The sequence below is a fragment of the Ruditapes philippinarum genome, unplaced genomic scaffold (assembly GCF_026571515.1).
Source record: "Ruditapes philippinarum isolate M1 unplaced genomic scaffold, ASM2657151v2 ctg17_1_1_1_1, whole genome shotgun sequence".
NCBI lineage: Eukaryota > Metazoa > Mollusca > Bivalvia > Venerida > Veneridae > Ruditapes > Ruditapes philippinarum.
Genome location: NW_026865484.1, coordinates 1 through 17395, shown reverse-complemented (window position 1 = coordinate 17395; position 17395 = coordinate 1). Strand labels below are relative to the sequence as shown.

General features: G+C 30.4%; 1 protein-coding gene across 8 annotated transcripts in view; it reads right to left on the bottom strand.

Annotated features, from left to right (window-relative positions):
• The window catches only part of LOC132729300 (ryanodine receptor-like), a 173573-nt gene extending 160233 nt beyond the window's left edge, over positions 1-13340 (bottom strand). For 7 of the 8 annotated variants that reach the window (XM_060715028.1, XM_060715026.1, XM_060715030.1 and 4 more), the window contains exon 1: positions 13035-13340. In XM_060715028.1, the coding sequence (XP_060571011.1) occupies positions 13035-13094 (60 nt within the window). In that variant the 5' untranslated portion in view covers positions 13095-13340. Of the gene's footprint in view, positions 1-3702; positions 3947-13034 lie in introns of those variants that run through there. The other variant, XM_060715027.1, reaches the window with a different exon arrangement.
• Positions 13341-17395: the final 4055 nt, after the last annotated feature.

Sequence of the window (17395 nt, the reverse complement as noted above, 5' to 3'; positions counted from 1 at the left end):
CAATGTAGAGGATGATTGTGATGAGAGGTAATTTACTATATGAGTGAACAGAGACAGCTGGTAAAATAATTACATTACATGATGTGTACACAAACACACATATACAAAATATACATCCATTTACAGTTTACTTTCAGCAGAAAATTCTGTATGTTTTGCTTGTTTGTTTTTATGTTGTTTTTTGTTCCTACATTTGTTAATTTATTCATTTAAAACTCAAGTTAACATGATAAAGGTCTAATTAATAAATATTCAGGAAGGAAAAGTAATGATACCCCTTGACAGCCTAAGTTATTGCAATATCAGATATTGAGATCAACTAAAGAAGCAGTGGCCCCCTCTTAACCCATTACTTCATATACACGCCTTTTAACGCCTTTTTCACCCCCCCCCCCCCTTTTTTGTTGTCTCAAATGATGAAAAAATGCCTTATTTAGGCCCCAAACACTTGTTTTTGTTTGAGAAATGTTGTTAAAAAAAGTGACCTCTTTTTCGGCGCGGCCCCCCAACCAAAAGATACATCAGGGGGTTGCCAGAAGGGGGATGTGCCCCCGTTTGGGGGGTTTGAAGGGGGGCGGAGTCCCCCTCATCGCCAAGAAAATTTTGGACTTGTGAGAGGCTGTAAATGACCCCAGATTGATCATAAGGTAACGTGTAACCAACGCTGAAAAGCATTTGACTCTATCTCAATCCATTGAGAAGTTGCAGCACTTTGAAATCAATTTTGATGGAAAAAATCAACGCAAAATAGTGATTTTTGGCAATTTTGAGATGTCCCCTCGTTGCCATGGTAACAGAAAATTTAAGCCTGAGCATGTTGTTGCAAGGGCAATGGTCCAGTCAACATTTGTGCCAAGTTTGATTAGTGTTGAAGCAGTTTTTATAGTATTATAGCAATTTGAACTTGTAACGGGAGACTTTTCAATGAAAACAGCCATTTTTCACAAAATGCTCATGAAGCAATGGGTTAAAGATCATTAGCTTCTAATCACTTGCTTCGTAATACCCTTGGTTTGAATTATGCAAGTTTTGATCTCTACTAGAGCTAAATAAATTGAACAATTTTTTTTAATTGGTCTTATCCCATTTTAAATTTAAGCATAATGTTGGTTTTTTTTTCAAGTGGATAAGTCAAACATAGACACTGGTGTACAGGCTGGAAGAGCTCAGGATAACCAGTGCTCTGATGAACAAATCATTGAAACAGTGTTTATTAAAACTGGTAACTTGGAATTTTACTATGACAAGCAAAGGCTTCTTGAAAATTTCAAATGCAAAATTTCAAAATTGAAATGCATTTTTTTTCTATATAAGTATGTATATGCGTACTTGTTATAAACTTTTGAATTTGTGTTATAATCTGCCAGAATTCATAGTGTTGAAGCATTGTGTTGGAGAATCCAAAGATAACTCTCGTACTGTACTTTCTTCTAGACAAAAGGCAATCATTATTAATTGCTTAATTACCAGTTCTAAACAATACCTGGCAGAGATCTGTAACATATTTCTAATGAATGCAGAAAGTAATTAGGCTTACAGTAAAGCAAAGGAATGTACCTTTGCTTGAAAAAAATAGTTAGTTCAAAGCTATAGACAATAGTTAGTGTTTCTTTAATGTTTACCTAAACATGATCAGCCTTTAATGCCACCTGATATTGAGCTGGCCAGCCTACTTACATCAGACCAAATCCGACCAGACTTTTTTTTATTCTGTAACTATTTTGTTGCTTTTTTTTCATATTGAAATCCCTTAAACTCTGAATGGACTGCTCCAATTTTAAAGCAAGGACAGTCCATTACACAAATTCAGGAGGATATATTATAAATAAGGGCTTTTTAAATAGCTGAATTTCATTATCAAAAGGATAAGATCATTATATATTTATCAAAAAGTCATGAATTTTACTATTATTTTACATGTTATGTATATCAATGACAACTCAAATATACCTAGAATTATATCTCCATTTTTAGTTAAAGAATCCATCATTATCATATGATGATATATATCACCATGGCTTTATAAATATTTGAAGAAACAGTATTGTTAGGTAAACCTGACATAATGATCAATATCTTGATTGACAGATTTTTATTACAAGGTGATGTGCAAATCGTTTACCCTAATACAGCTTAAATACCAGTATATTTAATTAAGCTGAACTAATGTCCATCTTTATTTCTTTTCAAAAAAACTTTACATTTTTTTAAAGAAAATTTCTTTAAAAAATGCTGACAGAATAGCGAACACTCAGTTCAATGAAAATAAAATTAAACAACATGAAAATAGCATATTCTTTTAACAATATAAGGTTGTGAGAATTAATTTCATGTTAATTTTTGTATGGCTAATAGCCTATATTATCATAACATTTTGACCAAAGCAACTATTTATAACCAATCTCAATACCAAGGGGCATAATTTCTTCAAACCATTCATGTACTCATATATAAAACTGAATTCAATTTTCTATTCTAATTATCTTGGGAAATTGATTACCATGACAACTGGAACAAGTTTAACCTGTAAAACAGGCAACATGCTCCCATATTTTGTGTATAGAACTTGTAAACAAATGTAGACTTCTATCAATAATTTACAGTACAGAGTGTTTTAATTGTTACGTAAATGCATGTCAGAAACTTCTGAGAGATCCAATATGACTTCCTAGCTATAATTCCTTATAGCTGGAGATAATGATATTCAAAAATTTCAACTATTGGAAACAAGTTGCCTATCAGACAAGAATGCAGAAATGATAAGATATTAAACAGACTCATTCTGGGTTCTATATAAGACAGACTTGTATTAGACAACTGCTTATTTTAGTGTTGTTTTTTCTTCTTCTTTTTTTTCACATCAGCAGTTTTTTTCTGACAGTATTAAAAAGCTATGTAGTAAAGATGTTAAGTTACTGTTAACATTTTCGATTAAATGCCAGTCAACATCTTCCTCATAAATCACTGGTTTAGGACAAATGGTCAATTAAGGTAAATGATACAAATTGAAAAGGTTATCTCAGAGCACATGCTGAACTGTTAATTATCATTCAATATCTAATTAATTAAATGATCTAGACAAATTTGTAGGGTCCTCAGAATTTATCATACTGTCAATCTATCTTATAATTAAGGTGTCTGTGCAGAAGCCAACTTATAAATATATCTTTCTTGAAGATATACTTGGAAATTTTAGAGTTAAGTAACATTTCTTGAAAAAGAAAATATTTCTTTTAAAAACAGCATGCAGTTACAATCTCAATGATTCATTTTAGTCTATAATCTAGAGTTTTTATTTTTATCTCTGACTCATGCAAGGTTCGAACATCTGCCAAAAAATTATATTCATCATTTATCAGAGTTTTCTTAGCTTTTTAAACCATACTGCATCATAAGCACAATGAAATGAAAAATTCCCGGAACTGGAAAAATGTTCATTTCTTTATTGGCTGATTAATTTGTATTTTGCTGAGTATTGTAAATTAAATGTTTGCTGTAGAGTGTTAGTAGTATAATTATATAAAAGCATCATTCAAAAGAGTTATAGAAATGAAAAACCATGATATAAACCTTAACTTAACAGGCTAGATTTTATACCTGTTTGTTATAGACTTCTTCTGTGTTGTTTAAAACCTATGTTGACAATAATGTTACCTTTTCATGAAAAATAATATTATATTGTAGCTTTAAAATATAACTTACACATCTGACGGTTTCACCTCCTTCTGATTCTATTTCATCCTCGCCTTTCATACGTCCCATGTTTGTACTTTATTTATTATCCTTATCTCTGTTATTTATATTCAGAAAATAAAACCACTTAAAAACCAATCTTTTTCACTTTCATTTGCCTTGAAATTATAACTCCAAACTCATCTGATAATTCACTTGAACTTTTCCATCAAACACACTAATAAATTTCCACAATAATGCCTCAAATCTAATCCTATAGGATATGAACAAAAAAATATTTCAATCTCAAAATTTCCAAAATATTGCAAGGAAAATGGAATTCAGCTGAAATCAATTCTTATTTAATACATGTTTTTTTTATTACTCTTTTTATGAAAAATTTATAACTTTCCATTCATGACATAAAAAAATAAACTCAAAAAACACTATCACACGAAAGACATGAAATTGCTTGGTTTAGAAGTGAAATCCAATATCTGGCTACTATAACTGCGTTTGCAACGTGCGACATCAATGTAAGAAAAAAACGGCAGAAATGCAATTAAGTCGCAGATCGTTGGGAAATCATCTAGAAATCATCATATCAAGATTATAGCTGTTTCATTACTTATTGATATACCATTTATCATTATTACACATTATTTGTGATCAGGATTATGTAAGTAGCCCATCGGTACATTATTACATACAGTATTATAACAAACTACATCTCTGAACCTTTCCCTGTGAACCTATCACATCTTACAAGTGTCAAGATCAGCTGTCCCAGTAATTTCTTTCTAACCATACTTTATTGATTAGGTTATATTCTGTTATACTTAAGAGGATATCTGTTGCTTTAAAGTGCATGTGATACTCTGGAACTTGTTCTTTTTCTAGTTTTGATCCCAGTTCTTGACAGTTTTAACTATTTTCAATTATTATACTAACTGGCACTTAATATTTCCGGAAAAATATTTTAGGTAAAACTGTAAATATAGGTACATATATGATTCAGAAAAGCTATTTTGGTTGCTACTGACCACTGTAATCTGAATAAAATAAACATACTGTTAAGATGTGAGATGTCATCATCTGAATGCTCAGACCCAGTAACCTGCAGTGTAAATTATTTCTCAGAAAATGTAGCTTGGACAACTTCTCAACATGTATCAATGTGTTTTAAATGAGTGACAAACTATTTCATTACAACTTACACTTGCGAAAAAAAGATACAAATGAATATTATGCCTTAAACTGTTTTCACAGTAATGTATAAAGCAAACTAATCATACATACAGGTAATATAAAAAACATTTCTTTTTTAAAAATCTAAATTAAAATGAAGACTTTATTCATTATTAAATCCAAAATGTGATAAAAAATTCAAAGGTGTTAACACCTGATAAATCTATAAGTCATTAAGAAACTACATGAGCTGTTATATAAAAACATTAAGTTTAACACTTCTAATAAATATCCTTATCCCTGCGGTCATGATCTGTTCTCAACAAAATTAATTTTATCACTTCAAATGAAGACCAACATTGCATATCAAATAATATTTCCTACTGTTTCCTTCAACAAAGATAAAACATCTTCGTGCATTTTGATAAAAAATCCAAACCATTGCTATTATTTTCCAAGTAATTTCAGCTAAATTCCATGTTCCATTACTTAACATTGTTTCAAAAGTAAAACAAAAAATTACTCCAACTTCACATATTAATCCATTATCTGGAATATACCTGAATTTTAAATATTTTTTAGATAAGGAGAAGAAAGGCCCTTCTCTCACATTCCAAAAGACCAGACAACCCACTTCCTGGCAGCTTAATGTTGGATTAAACATGCAACAGAACAATCAATTCAACTTCAGATACAGGAGCACTTATAGCACATATAACTCATTCATCTATGAGACTTGAACCATTATAATAATTAACACTTATAAATACATCAATCCAGCTGTTTTAACAATTTTCAGAAAATTTGAATGCTTCAGAGAAAAACAACAACAACAAAACAGTAAAAAAAGTCCCAAAAAAAAGAAAGCTAACACAAGGTCTACTCAGGCACTCTACTGTTGACTAACTGATGCATTTCCAGTGTTTTCCAGCCATGCTCTAGCCTCCATTAATATCCAATTATGAACAAGAATATATCTCTGGAATCAGCCCCATGGGGCCCCAGAGGACCATATTAACTTTTCCAATACTTCTAACTTATCAAGTGCAGCCACCAATAAAAGGAATAATATGGAATATCAGATGATTATCTAAGTATCAGCTTAAGATGGACTATGATAGTACAGATCTATACTCTAAGATATCATCCAACAAATTCATCTGGATTATATAAAGATTTTTATTTCTTTTTCAATCTAAAAGTAAGGAACATGTGCAACCACTTTGTCTTGACAAAAAAAATAACTAAAAACAAATGCTTTCTGCACATCAAAGACTTTAAGGAATTGTCATCAATAATGCAGTTGTTTTATCCACAAAATAAGAATTTTCAGAAAAGCCAGAATATCTGCTGCTGGCAAATAGTTTTAATATTTAATATTTATTAGAAACTAGTAATTATCATTAACAGTAATAGTGCACTGTTATTTATTAATTAACATGATTGATTTAAGTTGAAAATTAATTCACTTTTCTCCATAAATTTACAAAATCTTTTAGTAATATATAGAGTAATAAAATATATTTATACTTAATTGTTCTGAAAATACTTTTTTATTTCATTACAAATCAAATTAATTAATGAATTCCAGGTGAAAATAACTCTAGGTAAATGCACTTTTAAAAAATATGAGAAAAAAATTATAACTTAAATTTTGATGGTTAAAAGATAAGCATTAAATCTACAAAAGGAAATACTGTTACTTATAGATGGTTAACTTAAGCCACCATTGTTTCTATACCAACAGAAAATATTTCTTATTTTTGGATTCTTAGGGTAATGGTAAGTAAATTACTTATAATAAAAACTTAAAAACTTAAAATGCACATTCATGCATTAAAAAATGTCACTGTTAACATTGAACTATATTTAAATGATACAAATGCATGTACCATGCTGAATAAATGTACATAATTGTCAAAAGGCATAATTTACATAAACAATAATTATAATAATTTTATAGTAAGCAAGCACAGGTATAACTTTTCATCTTAAATTGGACTCACACTTGACTAGTGAGTTTATAAACACAACATTTTTGTCCATCAAAAAACCTTTAACCTAGTTCCTTTGAAGTATCATGCAAAATGTATCCTTGAAAATCCATAGTGAAATAATTAAAGTGCACAAACACCAATACTCCAATCTCAACTTGTACAAACTTATCCAGAACAACAGCAAAACAGCTTTGATAAATGAGTTGAACAAACTTGCAGAAGAGCAGAGTAAAAAAAATGAGAATCCGAAAATCTCACAATGTTAGCATTTTCACAGTTTATATCCTCATTTAATGTATACACTGAAATATGTTTTATGTTGTATGCTTTAATATATACAATGTACAGAGACAGCTGGTAGTATATTGTTTATCATTTATTAAAAAAAAGATAGGAAAAAAACATGGTTTATAAAATGTGACAGCTTCATTTAATTAGTGTATATTATACACTTTTCAAAATCTTTAAGCTTGTTTCCTTTAAGTATGTCTGTGATAAGAAGATTGTTTTTATTTCAAAAATATAAGAATATTCATCTGCATGATCATGTATAAAGGTTTGATTAAGGCAATTAAATTAAGTTATACTACATATTCTTCATTTTGCCCTTGTAAATGCATGGAAGCTAGGGCTTCTGTTAGTGAATGTTTTGGAGTAATTTTCTTCTTGATTTCCAAAATTTAATTTTTCTTTTTACCTTATACATTATGAGACTTCCAAGATCAGAAATTTTACAGTCTCTTTTAAGTTTTGGAAGATTTTACAGTCTCTTACAAATTTTGGAACATAATGGAAGATTAAATGGTCTCTTTCAAATTTTGGAACTTAATGGAAGATTTTACAGTCTCTTTCAAATTTTGGAACTTAATGGAAGATTATAATATTATAGTCTCTTTCAAATTTTGGAACTTTATGGAAGCCCTGCTGCATGGACATACTTAATTATTGTACTCTTCCTGCAGACCTTAAATGCTGTATAAAGTTACCATACTTCAATGTATGTGCTGCTAAATAATTCTGGTCCTTTGTAATTATTCTGGACACAATTCTTAAGCCATAGAGCCAGTGTGCATAAGTCTGCAACTTTCACCTACAACTGCTTTTTCTTTTGGGATCAACCTTCTCTATTTCTGCTGCATTTGCTGCATCATTTACCTATGGGGAGATACAGCATCAAACCTAGAATCATTTTAAGCAGGTGTTTTTGTTCTTATGTCACAGGAGACTGATGTGTTTTACAAAATAGTTTTTTTTTCTAGAGAATGATTTATATGAAATTTCTGCTGTAGACATGTTTATATTTTTCCAGTTTATTTTATTTCTTCTGTAGACATGTTTATATTTTTCTAGTTTAGTTTAAACTCATTTATTTTAGCTTACTTATGATGAATCTAAAGCTTTCATATTTCTAAAACCAGTCTTATTATGTATAAACCATTGCTGGTGTTTTGTTAGAGACCCCGCCCTCACTCAAATCACATTTTCTAGGTCCTTTCTGTCAAACTTCGGAAAAGAACCTCAAACCCAGTAGTAAGAATAGGATAAGGTAGTTTGGTCTATCCTTCTCTAAGGAACTTTACATGTAAACAAATAGTAGTTTTATGCTAGAACTTGTTGACTGAATTTATACCAACAAATTGAGTAAAAGTCCATTTGGTTATTATATGGACAAATCAGTGTGCATTTATAAACTGATTATGATTATGATTGTCAGACACATTTTCAATCATAATTTTACCTTAATAGACTTTATTTCCTAGACTATTTTCCTTTGTATTTCATCTACATGTATTTCCATTTGTTATACATTATCAAAGATACATTTGTAACACCTTCTGTTTTATTTTACATCTAAAGTCTTAAACACATGCCATGGTAGCACTACTTTCAATCTGTATTAGGTTTGAGGTTATTATGAATAATAGCCAAGCTGTTCCAATTGAGAGACCCTCTCCCGGGTCTCCCCAACCCTACCAACAAAATGAATCAACATATTCAAAATACATTTAATAAAGCCATTCAGACTTGCTACATTAAAATAAATATCTTGTCCAGTGTAAGGTTTCAAGTACACTGTTCTTTTCATAAATCATAATAAAAACATGAAATTTACATCACAAACGCTATGCTAATGTCAGTATTATATTAAAAATTTATTTTTTGGTCACTTAACCCTTATATAACTACCTCAAAATGAATTATAATATTAAACTTGACTTTTAACAGGGCTATTATAGGCTGTCATTTATCCATAGGTTACAATGCAGAATACATCCTAAAAAGCTTGCAATTATCTGCATCAGATAATAATCATTAACATTGCACAGATCAATTTAAGACTAAAGTCACACATTTTAACAGTAAATTAGAGCATCTTTTGGTTATAAAATCTAGAACAATAAGTGCTGACAGATTCATATTACCTCAGTCTAGTATATTAAGTGTTATTCAATATGTCAGACCAGCTTCTCAACCAATGAGGTTATCAAAATCTATAAATCATCAGCTTAGTGCAGTGATGGTTCAACTCCTTATATAATGTAATAAGAGTTAACCCGTTACAGTCGTTACTGCATTAACGTGACAAAATGATAACCAACACCTTAGAATTCAGTCTACACCATATAGGTATGTATATACTTAGTTTAGCTGACCTTTTACCTCTCTGTTTTAATTATGGCTCTTCACATCTTTTTTATAAAATCCAAGTTTACATACAGTAACAAAAAAATTTTGATATTGATTGCAACATAACCCACGGTATTTCATTTAGGATTTACACATTTGTCTCCCTTTAATCAGGATATCAATTATTACAGTATTTTATTCATTTTTTGTCAAAATCGACCCCAAAAAAAGTGATTTGTAAAAAAAAATAATTAAAAAATATATTGTTTTCACATGACTGTAATACATCGGAGATGTATAAACAAAATAACATTAATATCTCTAGAACATTCACATTTTGCCAGCCTACAACTGTATATAGATGAACAGTGTGATAGTCAGACAGTAGGACAGCAGCACATAGAGACAAGGGAAAATCTATCAATATGCCCCTACCCTTCACAGAAAGTCAGGGGATAAAACAATTCTGGCGAAATGTTTTAACTTGTAAGCAAACAACATCTGTGCCACTTCCTAGAACTGATACTGTTGCCAGTTTTGACCTAAGTAGAGCTCAAACACACTATCTCAGGCTTGAGAGACAGACACCTTAACCTGACTCAAACATTGAATCATACAACTTTTAATAACAATATCCAAACAAACGATATAGACAATTTTTTTTTCATATTTTGAGATCAGGTGAATGTGCACATGGTTCCCACTTACTACCAGTTCCTGCCAGTTTAAAACAGTTATGTTTGACAGTATGCCAGTGATCGTTACAAGGACATCATAGAACAGCGTCATTATGTAAAAAGCGATGTTATTATGCCAAAATTAATATACGTCGTCAATGGTTTCCTCTTCAAATCATTATAAATACTTTGGTCTTCACCCAATTCTAAAATGCTAAAACTGATTATGTAATATTATTACGCAGTTTGCAATGGTCTTTGTACCGGAACTGAATACACCTTGACCTTGAAATGTTTTTATTATTTAGTATCTATCTCAACAAATAACCTTCTCCATTAATTAGTAGTGTATAATTATGTCTTTGTAACTGAACCTTAGGGATCTGCTTCTCTGGTAGTCAGTCACCTCAGCAATTTAATTCAATAGTATATTCTTGTTGTTTATTTGTTGGTACATATAAACTTAACATCAAAAAAGTCATGTACATGTATATATCACCTCTGTAGGAATGACAGACAATATGGTAATGTGCCAAGAAAACATACAATATTAATCAATTATCTGCAAAGTCTTGGGCTGTATGTTATTCATCAGGTAGATAGGGATGTAGGAATGATAATAATGAACAATGTAGTATACACTGAATCACATGTGGTAGTATTTACACAGTCACATAATCTACATCGTAACATCAGTATCACACACTTTTGTTATAAAATACAATAATAATTACAAAACATAAGTATGCAAACATATTAACAATAAGAGCCTATATTTATGGGTGGATATGGGCAGTTTGATAGAAGAATTGATTTAATGATACGAGGCTTGTGTGTTCACTATTAACTGCCAGCTGTCAGATATTTTGTATTACAATTTTTTAAAACAACCCATGCCATCTAAATAAGAAAAATAAAAAAAAATGTGATATTAAAGATATATATATATTCAGGCGATTATATAAAAAAATTTTTACATAAGAAAGTCATACAACTATTTCAGTTGAGTTTGGCTAAATGTGGCTCACTGGTTAAAGTTACATTAAAGAAATATGTTAAAATATTTTTGCCGTCGGCCTAAAAACCAAGCATTCTACAGTTTCATTAACCTTTTTAACAGTATTGTTGTAAATCTCATCAAATATTGTTCATAAATTAGGATTTTAAATGGAAAACCCCACGGTAACACTAAAGTTCGTATACGAATTTTAACATGCAAATGAAGACTATATGCGCTACGTCACAGAGTTATAGTTGCTATCCGAAACACAGCAAATATAAGATTTTCTTGTGCAAACACACTTTTACCGTTTAAGCGTCACGGTGCACTAGGCCTGTGGTTCAGAAAAAATAATCATCTCATAAAAAAGATTAAATTTGTAAGAAAATATCCGTTACAATGCGGAAATATACCGTTAAATTAGGACTGCTACTTATAGTCATGTTTGTTGATTTAATATTGATGTACGGATGATCTGAAGGCGGAGTTTCTCATGCAAACAGAAATTGTACTTCCGAATTCGCCACAATGAGGTTGCACATTTGTATGCTCATTAAACTCATTTTGGTTGACTGGACACCAAAATAAGATCTGGAGTCGATATGAAACCCAATTTATTAATGAAATGTTTCTTTTTTTATGAAATTTATTTAATGTAACTTTAATACATCAGATTAATAATCTAATGATTGCTGGCCAATACCAGGGCCAAGTGATTGTGTCCTTAAGCAAGAAACTTTACTCTCTTTGCCGAGTACTGGTTGGTTCCACGAAAGGATTCAAGATTGTGTCTATAAGCTTATAGCTTCCTACAGAATCAAACTAAAATAAATTTTGTATAATTTCTTAAGTTGAGGTGGGTAAGAATATTGTAGTGCTTGTTTTGGCAAGTTTGTGTTTGTTAAATATTAAAATGAAATATACAGGTATGTATAATGCTAACAGCCAATATATAAATGTGTATATTGTCTACATGTATGATCAGATTAAACAGCATAAGTGTTAGATGGTTATCAAAGAACAATGAGCAATGAGTGTTAATTATGAACATGTAATCAATTAAGTTAATCAGAGGTCTATAATAATTTACAATTAACCTAATAACCTACAGTTCATGTAGGTGCTATTGTATTAACTTAATTATTACAAGACCTACATGTAGATATCAATTACAAACAGTTGTAATTAAGGCTTTTTCCAACAAATATGGTAAACTTTAGTTTAATTTATATATATGGAAGACTCAGAAATGAATTACACCCTGAATTGCATTTACCAGATTTGAAATATTGTTTAAGTGGCTAGTAATATTATATTAATGGTGTTGATGTACAAATCTTAGATGTTAATAAGTCCCAGAACTAACTAATTAATTTAGGTTACACGTCCCAGAACCAACTAATTAATTTAGGTAACATTTACTTTTATGAAATTACTTGTGTATGTAAGGTAATTCTACTTGTTTGTACAGAAACTGTCTACAACTGGCTGTATTTGGTATTAAAAAAAATCTGGTGAATTTTTAAGTAACTTGCATGCTTACATGTATTGGAAAGAGGTTGGTGAATAGTTATGTATTGAGTACAATCTATGCAGCATTGAGATTACATGTTTTCTTGAAATTCTACAGTGTAAAATTTGTTCACCTTTACAGCTGCTCTAATACCAGCCGACCTGTATGTCATATACAGACGAAAAAAAATCCAATGCTAACACCGGCTCTTACAATACACAACACACTAATGTATAATTATCGCTATTTGGAAGCAGACGGCGTATCACAAAGCCTCTGAGGGTTATATTGATCAATATGTCCTTTAAAACAGCATGTTAAGTATCATGTAATAATATACACAATGTTTAAATACTTACTGTTCTGAGAAATAAGATATCATCCTGCTCAGAACTTCCACCGTCTCCGAGCTCCGCCATCTTGGATGTTGATTTGTGTTACCTGTGTTTTGATTCCAATCCAATTACGTATCAATTAACTCAGATTTCCAGCCGGTACAATTATAATGAAACTCTCCATTCATCCGCAAACTGCAAGCAGTCCTTTTGCATTTATTGAACTAACATTGCACTTAAAATCGAAACATTTTTGAGGCGCAGGTGAGTTCTATACACCGATAATTCTCAGAAATTCCACAACAGTAAGCTGACTGTCAGAATCACGCGCGCTGTATCCGAAAATATCTATTTTTAGCAACAATCACGTTAATCGACGTCACATGCTAGCTAATAAAGAAATAAAAGAACTACATATATGTGGTAGTCTATGGAAAACAATGTATTTATTATGCGATATTTGCTTTTATGGTCACGCTCATAAATAATCAGCCCTGTGATTTATAAAATATTAATGAATCAGAGCTTTGCCTAGAAATTTACTCTTACAGTTGAATGATCAAGCTTTTATAAAATAATATGAATATCAATGATCAATACAATAAGGGTTTGTTTTCTTTGCTTTCAATGCTAACTTTTATCGTATGAATATATAAATTATAATACCTTTAATTCATATAATTTATCATTTTATTTCTTTCTTTTTTTTCTTTTCATACATATTATTCATATGTATAGTTTCTATTCTTACCTATTACATAAGAGATTTTGATTTTTGTTTCAATTATCTTTTCATTAAAGATACGTTGTGCCTTAGAAAAAAAAATATATCAAAAATGAATTTAAAAAAAGGACAAACTTGAGTTTTATAACGTTTACAGCATGGTAGCTGCTTGCTACCATTAAAACTGTGATTACTGGTCACAAAAGTAGCAAAACGTAGTAGTGTTAATGTCCGATGAGTAACTTTTTGGAAATTGTCAAGAGTAATTAACAATATAAAGCTTTTGAAAGATAAAAAATAAAAGCATTTCTCTATTTTTTATGTTTCTTAATGAATATTGCAGTGTAAACAATTAAGATATTACTTTTTTACATAATTACAGTGATGTCACTATTGATTACCGAAATGGTAATTATTTATATTTTTGTAATTTTTTATCATTCTCATTCTTCCTGTCAGATAATAACTTTAAAGGCACATTTTGCCTCAGATTTTTATCTTTTTGAGTTTAATATGTTTAAATAATGGATTAAGTGCATGTTAGATATTTTACAAATTAAAAAAGTAGCACTTAATATGCAGTTATGTGTCGTAAAGGTAGCAAAATGTAAACAAAGTAGTATTTTGACTTCCATACAAATAACTTTGTTTTTTTTAAATATACACATTGCCAACAGAACTAAAGATGTAAATGATAGTTCATGTTCATAGCAAATAAATATGTTTAAATAAACAGTTCTTGAGAAATATAAATGATAGCATTTCTCAGGCGTAATGGGCCTTTAAAGGTTATTTGGTGAACTGTACACAATATGTGGCCCTCGTGACTGGAAAGTTGTTTTTAATCACATACTTAAGCATGTTGTGGGCTAAATTTACAAGAAAAACAAACAAACGTAGCTTTCGTTTGGATCTACATCAGAATACTATAATAAATATACGAACAAACAAATTTCAATGACAAATAAATACAAGCATATTTTACCAACAGTACTGTACACTTTATAAATTGTTTCAAATGTATTCAGTATCCAGATAAGATGATACAAGCACATATTATGCACAGTAAAGTTGACCTGTTTACAAGTTTCAAGTTTCAAGAGTTTATTCAGCATAAACATACAATATGTTCATTGCCATACATATGATATAATGTGCATGTAATATGACAAGAAAACAAACAAACAAACAAACAACAAAAATAAAATACATTTGGTAACAATGAGAATAACCCAAACAAACACACACACACCCACAAAAAAATATTTTTGAGAAAAGTGTAAAGAAATAGTAATTATTCAATATGTATTTAAACAGTCAGATTTATTGATTATACGTATCTCGTTTACATGTAGCTAGGTATAAATACTTTGCCAGTTTATTTATAATACTTTTTTGGCAAGATGTCATAATATTTCTAAATTTCTGGATACTAGGCCAAGAACAGTAATAATTAGGAAGGCAACGATATCTTATTTCTCTATAAAAGGGACACACTAATAGAAAATGATACTCATTTTCAACAACATTCATGTTACCACGTAAACAGATTCGTTCAGATCTTGGAATATTCCTATGTCTACCTTCCTCTATCAGTAATTTGTGAGCAGAACATCTAAATCGACATAAAGTAGTACGATAATTTAAATTACTAACACATAACAAATATTTTTCCGCAACATGCTCATTTTTAAATATGCAATAAGTTTCTAATTTAGGTAAACTGTTGATTTCACTTTGCCATTGTTGTAAGTATTGATCTTTTATTCGTGCTATTAAAATATTTAGTTGATCATTTGTAATATTTTGATTATTCCATAAAAACGGAAAACCTAACTCATTCAACAAATCTCGTACATCACTGGACCACTTGTTTAATAAAACATCATTATTATTTCTCATACTATAAATTCTATAAATAAGTTTGTCGTTATTCTTAAGAATTCTGTACCAAAATTTCAATATCCTTATCTTTCTATATACAATTAATGGAAATCTTCCTAATTCTCCATACACTGTTGTATTTACAGTTTGTGGCCTTACACCTAACAACTGTTTCAAAAATTTCAAATGTACTCTTTCAATGTCAGTGGCTTTATGTAGCCCCCATATTTCTGATCCATAATTTAATATAGGTAATATCATGGTATCAAATAATTTTAATTTATCTGGTATCTCAAAATTAACTTTATCAAATAATGCATTTAAAGAAAACAAAGCTTTTAAAGCTTGATTAGCAAGCGATTTTTGTGCTTGATAAAAACGACCATTAGAAGAAAGCGTCACACCTAAGTATGTAAAAGTTCTCACAACTTCTAGTTTTTCACTATCATAGAATATATCATAATCTTGAGTTCTGTTTCCAGATTTACAAACCATGACTACAGTTTTATCAGTATTAACAGTAATATTCCATGCTTTACAATACATGTTCATGTTATTTAACAAATTTTGTAGACCTTCAACAGTATATGAAAATAAAACAGTGTCGTCAGCAAATAATAACATAAACATCTGTATTTCATCTAGACTGAAAATATCATCAGATTGAGTCAACATACAATTATACATATCATTTATGAAAAATAAAAACATAAGAGGAGACAATGGCTCTCCTTGTTTCACGCCCATAAAAGTTTGGAAATCATCTGTCAAAGAACCATTCACCCTTTATATACATGATCTAACGTTGTCATACATAATTCGTAACATGTTAACTATTTTTGTTTACAATGTTTACAAGAGCCCCCGATAATGTTATTATAACTTTTGGCCCAACTACATAAATGCTGAGATATGACCCACATCCATTTTCAGCACAACCACAACCGTGAAACATGGCTTCTTCCGCATATAATAACTTTGACACGCTGATTTCTTTTCATGTGGTGAAATGAAAACAGTTTTGTTAGACTTGCTGGAATGGTTTATTTACTTAGTTCAGGATACATCTACAAACAGACCCTTTACATAATTTAAACATGTTTTTGATGTACAATACTATTTACTCATATTCAAAAACCTTACAGCATAGACTATTAATGATCATTGAATATGATGTGATATTCACCGGTTACTGTCATATTGACCGAAGCGATATGGCTCAAAAGACAATAATTGTACATTATATATACTATAAACTCTGAAATGACCGAAAAAGATGGAAATATTATAAATATGTAGCTGTAAAACACATTGCCATTTTTTATTGATTTTGTCATTCTTGTGGAATGTGAAATATCGTAAATTATTATATGTATAATTTATTATGATAAAAAATAGCTGCAATCTAATTGGTCTAAACAGCTATCGCCTTGGTCAATATGACTTTTATCGGTCAATAAAGACCTATTTCACGCCGCCAGGCCGCCAACTTCACGCCGCCAGGCCGCTGGGTCGCCAACTTCACGCCGCCAGGCCGCTGGGCTGCTAGGTCGCCAACTTCACACATCTGTATTTGTGTAATTACTGGGTCTTTCAAATAGAAATACTCTAGTTATTAATCGCATTTTGAAGGTGAATTCATGCGTTTTTTATTTTGTAAAATGTCTGTAAAGATAGAATCCTTCAATGATTGAAAGTGAAATGACACTGCCTTGTCATGCAACATCATGTTAGAAGAACTAGAATGAATTCGCTTTTGGCATTGCGATGTCGCCGC